At 52.6% G+C, this 11,897-nt stretch overlaps 1 protein-coding gene across 1 annotated transcript; it reads left to right on the top strand.

Annotated features, from left to right (window-relative positions):
- Positions 1-1,064: 1,064 nt before the first annotated feature.
- On the top strand, positions 1,065-1,367 carry LOC134524717 (feather keratin Cos1-1/Cos1-3/Cos2-1-like). Its single transcript, XM_063354898.1, has one exon. The coding sequence runs from the start codon at positions 1,065-1,067 to the stop codon at positions 1,365-1,367; it is 303 nt and encodes a 100-aa protein (XP_063210968.1).
- The last annotated feature ends 10,530 nt before the right edge of the window (positions 1,368-11,897 follow it).

Genomic DNA, 11,897 nt, shown 5'->3' with positions numbered 1-11,897 from the left:
CAGGGTTAGAGCATTTGGGAAAGGACAAGGCCCCAGGCATTCCTATGTCTTTACTTGTGTACTCACAGACTGCACAGAGTGGGGACGAGTCAAAACAGGCCACAGTTTTTTCCTGAAGACAGTGTTAGGCAGGATGGGGTCAAAAACCTAACAGCACAACGCACACACCTGGGGAGGCAACAACAAGTGACCACCGGGGTGAGCTGAGGAGGGAACGAAAGAGATGGAAGTGTCACTTCCTCATGTGTGGGAGCACTTGGGCTGCCAGCGGAGGACGGCTGGAGCTTCTTCCAGAGAACGACACCAAACAGCTCCACTGAAGTGACCCAGGCTGGTGTCACTTGCCTCCTCTGGACCCACTCAGCACTTGAACTGAGTCTTCTGCCTACACTGCTGCGTTCCTGCCCTGGAAATCCTGGGGCCTTTCATCCCAGTGATCACAGGAAACTTTGATTGAGGAATGGGTATGGTACAACTCTGGAAATTAAAAGGCAGCAGTGCAGGAGACCAAAGCACAGCCCATATCATTAGCTGTGATGGTTTGCATTCAAGATGAGCTTGTGCAAAAATTGTTACCTCCGCAAAGGATGCCTCTGGTGCTGCGGCAATGAAGGGCAGGTATAAAAGCCAGCCCAAGTCCCTGCTTTCTCATCCACTTCTCTGGCCTCCTTCTCCTTGGGAACCAGGTGAGTCTGAAGCTCCTTCTCCTCCTCTTCCAAAGTGATATGTCTCCTCGATGGACCTCTCAGCTGGTATTGCCTCTCTTCTTTTCTGTGTCCTGGAGCTCCCTGTCATGCTAGAGGGAAGTGTGGGGAAGTTCTGCAAAGAGAGTAGCTGGGATGTAGCTGTGGTGGCCCTGGTTTACAAATTACGAGACCCTCCATGGGCCAGGCTCCAATTTGTAGACCATTGATAACAATGTGTCTCCTTAACACAGCTTCCATCTCTCCACTCATTAGTGGCCTTAGATCCTTTGTGACAGGGTAACCAGGCTGCTTCTCACCCACCCTTGTGCTCTCTTTCCTCCCTGCTTCTCTGTCAGGTGCACCTCTACCCTTAGAGACATGTCCTGCTACAACCAGTGCCTGCCCTGCCGGCCCTGTGGCCCAACACCTCTGGCCAACAGCTGCAATGAGCCCTGTGTCAGGCAGTGCCAGAACTCCACCGTCGTCATCGAGCCCTCTCCTGTGGTGGTGACCCTGCCTGGCCCCATCCTCAGCTCCTTCCCACAGAACACCGTTGTGGGATCCTCCACCTCCGCTGCTGTTGGCAGCATCCTCAGCTGTGATGGAGTGCCCATCACCTCTGGGTGCTGTGACCTCTCTGGTATTTCCAGCCGCTACTGTGGAAGAAGGTCCCTCCTCTGATAAAGATTATAGGAAAGCCCCAAGAAGAGGCTCCCTGAGGAACTCAGAACACGGTGCTGGGCAGCGGATTGATCTTTTGAGTGTTGTTTTCAACACAGCGGAATGGCTTTGCCTTTCTCTCCCTTTTCCTTGTTTGCTTTGGATCCCCTTGTCCCCCTAATGCCAGCCTGCTAGGGACTGTCTGTCTCATCTCCTTCTGTGGGCCAGGATGACAGACATGATGTGGGAACTTCTCCATAGCCAAGGACAGCAGACTCACAGCTGCCCTTGGGGCCCCACGCATTGGTGGCCTCCATGTGGAATGACTTTGTTTCCCTCTTTTGAATCATTAAAGTTCTGTTGCATTCAAGCCTGGCATCCACGTGGTCCTTCCCTCTAGGGACACTGCCTGGCTTTCAAGGGAGAAGGGATGGAAGGGATTGAGAGCACAAGGAGACCCGTCTCCATTCTCAGAGGAGTGGGAGGTTGGGATGGCTTGCAGGGGCTTCTCTTTTGGGAACCATCCCTTGGAGCTGAGGAAGGCATCCCGGGCTGCTCTGCTGCCAATGAGCATCAGGCGTTGCCCTGCTCTGCCTCTGCTCATGGATGCCCAGAAAGGCAGGAGGCCCTGAGGGGGCAGCAGCCCTATGAGCTTTTGAGGAAGGGTGTTCCTCTTGCTATGGCCGGAGCTGTGCTGGGGTGGTTGGGTAGTGGGTGTGGAGTTCCAGAAGATGATTGGCTCTGCAGAATAGCAGGAGTGGTAATGCAGGGAACAGGCTTTGGGGTGACCTCTTTCCTCCATCACCAAATCTCGGGCCATGGCCTGGAGGCATCAGCGGGGAAAAGTCACTCATTCTGCTGAATGAATTGAGGCTGGAAACTGGAGCTAAACCTGTGGGAACTGTGGGCAGTCAGCACAGAAATGAGGACAGTGAAACGGTGTATTTCTGAGGGAGATCAAATTGCTCTCATAAAGAGCATGCAGGGGAATGAGAAGATCACGTCCCACTTGGTTTACTGCGCACCCAGGCACATGCACCAGTTCAGTCATCTGCCACCCCTCCTCCTGGACATGGCTTGTGCTGGCACTTCTGCCAACAAGGATGTCATCACATTCAGTATTGGTGAGGTCACCCTCTGCTGCTTCCACTTCATCCTCACTTCTCTACAGGTGCAGAGCAAGAATCATCCTGTGGCTTTGCTGTGCAGAAGGCAGGCACTGAGCTGCCTCAACCCGTGCTTCCCATTTCACTGCTGTGGCCAGTTTCTATGGCACGTGTGTCTCCACGTACATGGGAGCCCCCTCCAAAGGGTCGCTAGGCAGAGCAGTGGCTCTTCTTTGCATCATTCTTACTCCCCTGCTCAACCCCTTGGTTTCCACCCTAAGAAACAAGGATGGGAAAGCTGCTCGTAGTTTTTCACATGCAATAAACAACTGGCAGAGTTGTGGCGTTTGACAGTTGAAATGATGAATGGAACTGTTTCCTTTGAAGAAAATGCTCTAAAACTCAACGGACCAAAATGGAGCAACGCTTCTGTGAATGGGACCTGCTCAGTGTTCCCAGCGTCTCGAGGGATGTAAGGTTACCTATATGATCATCTCTTTCTTTCTAGTCCTGGCACTAATAAATGACATTTTTAAGGAATGCTTTGAAGAGGCAGAGTGCCTTTCTTACTGGGATCAGTTATTATAATTTCAGATGTTCCAGCCTCAGTGTTTGCAGCCTGTGGGGAGTCTGGCTTGTCCCAGGTGTGCCACACTCTGCTGCCCTGTGAATACTGATCACTGAGGCACCAGTGACTTTACAGAGCTGGGACTGGTCCCACACCCCCACGGCACCCTTAGGGAGATCACTTATGATAGTTGGCACCTGTGCTTCTGCCAGTGTATATAAGGAATTGGCTTCTGACTCATCTTTGCAGATTCCTTGTAGAACTGCTTATGGTGATAGGACTCTGGCCAATAGATTGATCATTTGGTGGTCGTTTGTTGGGGTTTTTTTTTCGTTTTTGGTTTTTTTTTTTTTTTAACTCTAAGCATAGGCAAGTGTTTAACTTGCCTCAAATGGTACAATAAAAATTCCCCAACGGCACACATATTTGTGCGTGTCCATGCCTGTGAGTGTGCATAGCTTCGTCTGCCTATGGGTGTGCATGTGTGTGCACCCATGAGGCTATGTCAAAGGTCTTGCTAAAGTCACGGCACACCCCAGGCAGTGCCCCTCCCCTTCCCACAGTGCCTGTCAACTCCTCATGGAAAGCAATGAGGTTGGTGAGGCATCATTTGTCCTCAGTAAAACCATGTCAGCTGCTCCAAATCCCCTTCTTGCCTTTCATGCACTTAGAGAAGGTTCCTGAGAATATTGTCTCCATCTTCCTTCCAGGGTCTGGGTAGATACTGTCCAGTCAGCTCCTTGAATGCCCTTGGATGCATCCCAAGTGATCCCATGAACTTGTGTATGTCCAAATGGTAGTACGAGCTCCTTAATTCCTTATTCTTCTACTGTGGGTGCTGCTTCATTCCCATAGAGTCTGTGGGGAGGGTGAGGGATATGGTAGCCCTGAGAAGAAGCCATACCAGTAAAAGCTGAGGAGAAAGAGACATCGAGTACATGTCACTTGTCTCCAGATCCACTTCCTTACCAAGTAATGAGCCCAAATCTACTTAGCCATCCTGTTGCTGCCAATAGGCCCAGAAATACCTTTCTTGATTCCCTTCACATCTCTTGCAATTTTCCACTCCAGCTGTGCTTTTAAATCCATTTTGCAGAGGACCATCCTTGTGCTCTGAGGAGGCTCTCCTTGAAGGTTAGCCAGCTCCTCTGGGACCTCCCTGCCTTGGGGAAGTTTCCCAGGGCATTGTGCCAAGCCGGTCAGTTCCTTACCACTACAAGATGCGCTCTTCTGAAGTCCATTGCAGTAGTCGTCTTGTTTGTCTTGGTCAGTTCTCTGAGGAGCTTAAATTCCACAGTCTCCTGGTCACTGCAGGCAAGGCTGATCTTGAACTTTCCATCATCCAACAGTTCTTCCTCATTTGTGAGTAGCAGATCACAGAGAGCCTCTGTCCTAATGTGTTCATGGATTGCCTGCATCAAAAATGTGTCTTCCATACAGCCCACACATGTCCTGGTTTGCTTGTGCCCAGCCATTTTCCTCCTGCAGCAGACAATGAGGTGGTGAAAGTCATCCATGAGCACCTGAACCCATGGTGTGCGCACTGCCTGACCCGGACTGGGGTCATCTTCATTCCTATTTCCTGCTCTTGCTTTCTCACTCTAGCCTACCCAATTGCACCTGAAATGTAAAACCTTAAAGGCTCCTGCTGTGGGCCCAAGTCACTGTAGCCTGGCATCTCCCTCTCAGGGACTGGAGCCTGCAGCTCCCAAGGGGATGATGACAGTTACACGTCAGGGGCACCCAATGTTCCTGTTGTCAACAGCAATGCAGCCTTTCCCTGGACTGTGCTGTTGTACTAGGGTAGACCATGTGCTTGCCCAGGGGACAGGACCCTGGCAAGCAAAGGCATTTAGAGGTCACACGTGTGACTATGTGAAGCTTGGAGAGGGACTGTCTGTAAAGCAGAGGGCTGTGCTGAGTGTCTCCCTCAACCCAGCAGAGTGAGGGACAATGCCTGTCCCTGTGTGGGGAGCCTCTGCAGCAGCAGCTGCTGTTCATGGAGATGTTTCCCTTGAGGAGCCACCTCTATGCACAGGGACAAAAAGGAAAGAAAATCCGTCTGGGGGAAGAGAGCAGTGCTTAGGCACTCATTTGTGACTGAGCAGATGCAGGACACTTGCTACCAAAAGTGCCAGTTCATCACAGCAGATGAGCAGGAGGAACTGACCAGCTCCCACTAGAATGTTTAACGCCCCCAGCGAGAACAGGGGAATGAAGACCCATGGATGCCCCATGCTGGGATCTGCCTAGGAGAAGAAAAGGCACAGCATCTCTTTACATCAACCGCCATGGCCAATGTTCAAGAGGGAAATAACAAAATGGAACCAGCTTTAAGGTGTCTCCATCTTGAGACAAGACAAACCCAGTGGGTGTCGTGGAGGATGGATGTGCCTGCAGTTATTAATAGCGGTGAAGATAAACAAATGGCTAATATATAAATGCAATGGTTCAAGTGTGTGCTGTTTAATCAGACAGCAGAACTTCCAAAGCATTGGCAATAAGAAGACTGTGCCTTCATGTAGTGTGGTATGGGAATATTTAAGGCCATGGTTGCATAAATTGATGTGTGGAACGGAAAGAAAATGTTCCATCACAGGATCTTGTCCTGCAGACCCCTGGGTGTACAGGGGAAGCAGCACTGCCAGCGCACACCTGACGGCCCCTTCCCTCACCCTCAGCCTTGCACAGACACATCTCCTCCATCCCCTGGGCTCTTGCACAGCCAAGGAAGCTCCCTGCACCAGCGTGTCACGCACTGCACAGAGGTACAAGGCACTGTCAAAGAGCCCGACTTCCTCCAGCTGGAGGAGGCTGTATTTCTCCATGGTGTTCAGCACGGTGGTGAGACGGCCACTGGGCTTGCGGCCAGCAGTTGCCTGATAACAGACCAGCTGGGGACCTTGGCCTTTCCTCTGCTGGTACCAGACCAAGCCATAATAGCTGGAAGTCTGGTAGGTTCATGTTATTTGAAAGTTGTCTCCCTGCTTCACTGTGACTTGTCCTTCTTGCTGGGTGACAGTGACCTGGCCCATGGTGCCTGGAAGAAAGCGAAGGTCAGCAGCTCAGCAGGGAAGGGCTCTGGGAAACAAACCAGGAGTGGAAGCAAAACCCAGGCAGAGAAGGCTGCCTCTCCCTTGTCCTGTAGGAAAATCCTGAGTTCTGGGGACATCCAGGTGGAGAGGAGTTTTGGGCAGCAGCTCGGAGCTCTGAGCCCAGTGTGGAGCTTGAGAAGAGCTGTGCAGTGTCCCTGCTCCTCCTCCCAAGTCCTGTTCCTCCTCCCTGCTCCTAGTGCCCAGAGAACCAGGGAACAGCCTAACCTTTGTGTGCTGGGACCAGCATGTTGAGGCATCTATGGAGCTATGGCAAAAAGATTCATCCTGTTTCACTATGCCTGTCATCTCCAAGAGTTCCTAGCTCCCTGATGAGCGGCAATGCTGAGATGAATGGTAGAAAGAGAGATCCCTGGCTGTGTAAACAGACAGGAGAAAACTGGAAGGCTCGTCAGGCATGTGCCAGCCAGGAGGCATAATGGGACGCCCTGGTAATGCCAGTGGGATGAGAGCCTAAATGTCCTCCAGGCAGTGTTGACAAGTTCTGCCAATTTGCATTGGAAAGGGAAAATGTGAGAGTGCTCTCATGCAAAAATGAGAGCTGAGATCTCCTGTGGTGACAGCATGCGGATCAGGAGCGAAAGTCAGAGAGAAAGGCATGAAGGTGAGAGAAAAGCAGGTATCTCTCTTCTTTCTTTTCATATCCAAAAGAAAGAGGATCTTGAGAGAACAGGTTGAAATCCAAAAATGTGAGTCAATATTTCCCAGCATTTTCCTCTAGTTAAGGAGTAGTTCTCTGCATGATCCTGATCAACCTGGCAAGCCTTGGGAGAAGAAGGATGCATTTATAGAAAGCCAGGACTTACCCAGCAGTTGCCCCAGGAAGGCCATGAGGATGAGAGATCTGACTTGCATGTTGAGACCAACCCACCTGTTTGTGGAGTGAGAGAGAGTCAGAAAACCCCCTCCCAGACCCGAGATAACAGAGCTGCTGGAAACAACGCTGTTGGGGGAGCAAAGGTTCTGGGTTTCTCCCTCCTCCAACAGCAACACCTGTGGCTCCCTCAGCCAGTGGCATTCTCAGCATTTCCCCATGAAGAGTTCCTGGGGAATCTGGGGGTCCCAGTGGTGGAAAGGGACTCGCTCTGTTCCAGCGAGCTCACAGTGGAGTCCTCCCCAGTTAGGACAGGAACCATCCAGCAGCCCGGGGCTTCTGGCTGTGTCCAGTTCTGGTAGGACAACCCACAGTATGAGCAAGGAACCTGGCTCCAGAACTGCTGTGTAGATGCAACAAACCCAGAGATATCAAGGACAACAGACTCCTACACTAGGGTAAAGTGTAAGGGACCAGGAGGGAACAGAATGAGGGATGAATGGGTCACCCCCGCTCCCAGGGAGCACATAGGGCACCCATTGGAGTGCTGCACTGCGAGGGATGGGGATAGGGCAGCCCCGCATCCACAGCTGAAAGGGCATGTGAAGGGGTGGGGGTACTGCAGGTGGGGACCCCTACTCCCACCCCATGCCACAGGAAGTCCAGAGTGATCCCATGCACCACTCATGGCAGAAAGAACTAACTGCTCATTGTCGTTAAGTTAACCTGACCTGAGTAGGCCCAGACCTGTGCTGTGCTGAGCTGTATATATCACTTGGCAAACTTGGCAACGCTGCCACAAACACGTCCTTGTCTTGATCTAGGAGTGAAGCACTGTGCTTTCATATAAATGCCCTTTTGCTGAACAGTAGAAATTGGGAGCGGTTTATTTCTAAGGAAATGCCATGAAAACTCCAGAGATGACAATGCCTAAGATGAATCTCAGCATGGGCAGGATTTGCACTATGCGCTAAGTCCCAACTCGATCTCCACCTCAGGCTCCATAACTCAGGGTTCCCAGCATTTGAAGGGGCATAACATCACACATTCTATCCCCTTTTACCTTCTGGTACTATCTCCAGCTCATGGTATTTTAGTCAAGACTCTGGAGGCAGACACCCATTCCTAGTGGGATCTATCTACAGCCATGCTGCGCCTTCATCATCAAAAAACTCCACAATTCCAAATTTTCAGTAGGAATTTCCCCTGTTCCAGATCATGTCCATTGCCTTTCGCTCTGTCACTGTGCTCAAGAAGTGTCTGGCTCCATCTGGCTTTTCATGCTCCAGTCATGTCTTAGGAACAGGTCTCTCTTAAGCTTCTCTTTTGAACGCTGAAGAAGGCCAGTTCTAGTCTAGGAGGCTGCAGGTTGTTTTCCTGCTTTTTGCTCCTCCTGGAGGTCACAACCAGCCCAACCAGCCCCAGCATGGGAGCAGGGTCCATGGTGACCTGCTCCTGCCATGCAGTGCCCAGCTGGAGACAGGGGCCTGCAACCACCTGAAGAAAGACCCATTTGTAGCCACTCATGTGGTCCCTGTTCCTCCGTAGTGTCTGAAAAGAGGTAGAACCAGGAACAGACAAGACACACCCAGGAACAGTATCTGTGTCTCTTTTGCTACAGGAGTATTCTCTCCCTTCTCCCTAGGCCATGGATGAAGCCCTTCAAGGGAAATGTCTCTGGGAACAGCACCTGCTGTAACCATCCCACCCACAGTCAGACAAAACACCTCTCTCTGGCTGGAGGACATCCAGCACAGCCCTCTGCTTCACAGACATCTACTGCCCATCCCTTCAGGTATAACGGTCTGCCCCTTTGCCTGAAGACGACACCCTCCAGAAGGGTGAGAAGAGAGGATCATCTTATAAACTCAGGGATGTTTCCACCTTCAGGGGGATCAAACACCTTATGGGATTCCACTTCCAGCTCTGGAACCCTCAGCACAAGAAGGACATGGACCTGTGGGAGCAGATCCAGAGGAGGGACACAAAGATGATCCGATGGCTGGAGCACGTCTCCTATGAAGACAGGTTGAGAGATTTGGGGTTTTTCAGCCTGGAGAAGAGAAGGCTCCGGGGAGACCTTATAGCGGCCTTCCAGTACCTGAAGGGGGCCTACAAGAAAGCTGGGGAGAGACTCTTTGCAAGGGCATGTAGCAATAGGACAAAGGGCAATGGTTTTAAGCTAGAGCAGGGTAGGTTTAGATTTGACATGAGGAAGAAGTTCTTTACAATGAGGGTGGTGAGACACTGGAACTGGTTGCCCAGAGCAGTGGTGGAGGCCCCATCCCTGGAGACATTCAAGGCCAGGCTTGATGAGGCTCTGAGCAACCTGATCTAGTTGAAGATGTCCCCGCTTCCTGCAGGGGGGTTGGACTAGATGACCTTCAAAGATCCCTTCCAACCCAACACATTCTATGATTCTGTGAAGTGGAAAAGTTTTTTTCTAGTTTGTGGAAGACATGGGATATTTCGGAGAAGCAGCAGAGACAGGGAAAGGGAAGGATCAAGGCAATTTGGCCAGGAGCAAGCACAGGAAGACAGAGACAGCAATAAGAGGGGCCAATCCCATGTGACCATGTATCAGATGCATGTGCTGGCCTGGCCATGCCTGTTGCTCTGCCTTGTTTGTCACCTGCCAGGAGATCCCTGGGAACACAGTTATCAAGTCCAGTTGGGACAGAGAGCAGGGCTGATCCTTCCCTGTGTGACTCAGAAGCCTCTGCCCATGGGTTTGTCCACCTCTGTCAGCTGCTCGAGCCACACAGGGTTCCCCGGGGACTGGCTGGAGGCTAGAGGCCTCCTGCCAGCTCTCACTCCCCTCAGCCCTCCAGCCCCTTAGGGCAACTCAGTAAATCCCGTTCTGACTCACTCCTCCAGGAGGAACCTGGCATGCCTTGAGGCTGTGCTCAGTGTGTCCAGGCCAAGCAGTTTGCCCTGTCTCCTGGGCACCAACTGCAAATGTGCTGAATCCTGTCAAAGAACCTCGTGGTCTCACCACTGAGCCCCTGTGGGGAGCGTTTGAAGGTGCCTCTGACCTCGACATGCCCTTCTCCTGCTGCTGGGGAGCTTCAACTCTTGACCCCATGCAATGACTGTGTAAGGCTAGCAGGAACATTTGGGCAGGAGTGTGAAATTCTGTAGCTGGAGGACTCAGTTTTCCATTGTATATCTGAGCTTTTACAGGGGAATGAACTGTGAAACCCTTTCTGGTTGTCCTTTTCTAAGGCAGGTTTGGCATTGGTAACTCTGCCCTGGAGTCCCCATGGTTGCAGAGCAGAGGAAAGCACCTGCTCAGGATTCCCTCGGCATCCTCGTGGGGAAAGTCAAAAGGCCGAGAAGAGGCCCTGTATGTTCCATGTCAGCAGTGGGCAGTCCGTGCGGCAGGAGCGAGGGCTGTGCGGCTGCCCGTGGGCAGGAGGATTCCTGCTGCCCACCGCCCTGTGCGGAGCAGAAAGGCGCTGCTCCTGGCTGGGAGCGGCAGCGCCCTGTGGCGGGCCCGCCCGGGGCTGTCCCTGCAGCCCCGACACACACGCCCGGCCCTGCCCACGCCAGTTCCTGCCTGGCCGCAGCCCCGGCTCCTCTCCCCGTGTCTCCCAGGGCGCAGTAATACACCGCCGCGTCCCCGCGCCGGGGCCGGGCGAGCCACAGGGCGCTGGAGCGGCGCTCTGCCGACACCCACAGCCGCTCCGGCAGGTCCCACACTGGTTTATCTCCGGTGACACTTGTCACAATGTGACACAGTGCCTGGTCTTGAAGCTGATGATACCACTGAACGTTCATGTTTCCCTTAATGTTGGGGTGTGAGCAGTTGATGCTGATGGTGGTGCCCTTGCTGGTCTCTGCCGACGGCTCCTGCAGCACCTGGGCTCTGCCCGCAGCCACTACAGAGAAAGGATATGAAAAGGAAAAGATCACTAAAGAGCACCCAGGTCTGATGGCTCTTATGCCAGAGAAATCGTCAGAAAGAGTGGCATGTGGATAGAGCTGGACTGGAACAAATGGGGACCATGTGGTCATCAAGAGTGATCCTTGTGTGGGTTTGTGGAGCAATGGGACAAGTCCGCAAGGGACTCTGTAATAGATGCATACAGAGATCGAATGAAAGCCAGGTGGAGGCATGGATGGGTGGATGCATGGGTGGGGAGAAGAAGAGGAGACAGGAGAGTTGAATGTGTTACAGTGAAGGATGAAGGGTTGAATTGAGAAGAAGAATAAATGCTGAAAGCACAGGGGGATCGGAGGATATATGGAATAATGACACAGTGCAGAAAAGATAATTTGTGGTTATGGATATGAAGGAAGCAGAGGGAAAGATGGGAGAGGGGTCTCGGGGACTAGGAAGAGATGGTAGACACATGGAGAGATGGATCAGAATATGGGTGGGTGGGTGGACAAAGGGCAGAGAGGGAGCAGAGGTTTTACAGGTAAGGAGAGAGGGCTATATTGAGAGCAGTAAGAACTGCAGAATGCACAGGGGAAGGAAAGGGTACGTGAAAATTAGGCATACGTGCCAGGAGGCTCGTACTGATAGGGGTGGTGAAGAAAGAGGGAGAAGAGGGGACTTGGAGGGTTGGGAAGGGGCACAAAACATGGCAGAGAGACAGGAGCGGGAAAGAGAGGCTGAAGGAGGAGAGGGAAGAGTTGACGCTGAGCTCCCCGGGGAACACGCGGGGCACAGCCCCGGCCCCATCCACCGCCGCCAGCCCCAGGCACCCAGCAGCAGCGCGGCCAGCCCCACCAGCCCGGCGCCATGCTGCCCCCCGCTTCTCTGCTCGGGATGTGCCCTCTCCTCTCCTCTCCTCTCCTCTCCTCTCCTCTCCTCTCCTCTCCTCTCCTCTCCTCTCCTCTCCTCTCCTCTCCTCTCCTCTCCTCTCCTCTCCTCTCCTCTCCTCTCCAGCAGTTCCAGCTGATGTCCATTGCCTCTACTCCTGTCATTAGGCACTTCCAGAG

This window comes from Chroicocephalus ridibundus, chromosome 17, assembly GCF_963924245.1.
Source record: "Chroicocephalus ridibundus chromosome 17, bChrRid1.1, whole genome shotgun sequence".
Classification (NCBI taxonomy): Eukaryota; Metazoa; Chordata; class Aves; order Charadriiformes; family Laridae; genus Chroicocephalus; species Chroicocephalus ridibundus.
Note: the sequence above shows the minus strand (reverse complement) of the source record. Positions and strands in the feature narration are given on the sequence as shown.

Bases quoted from the DNA above. Each gene is read 5' to 3' on its own strand.
- LOC134524717 (XM_063354898.1), top strand. From the start codon at position 1,065: ATGTCCTGCTACAACCAGTGCCTGCCCTGCCGGCCCTGTGGCCCAACA.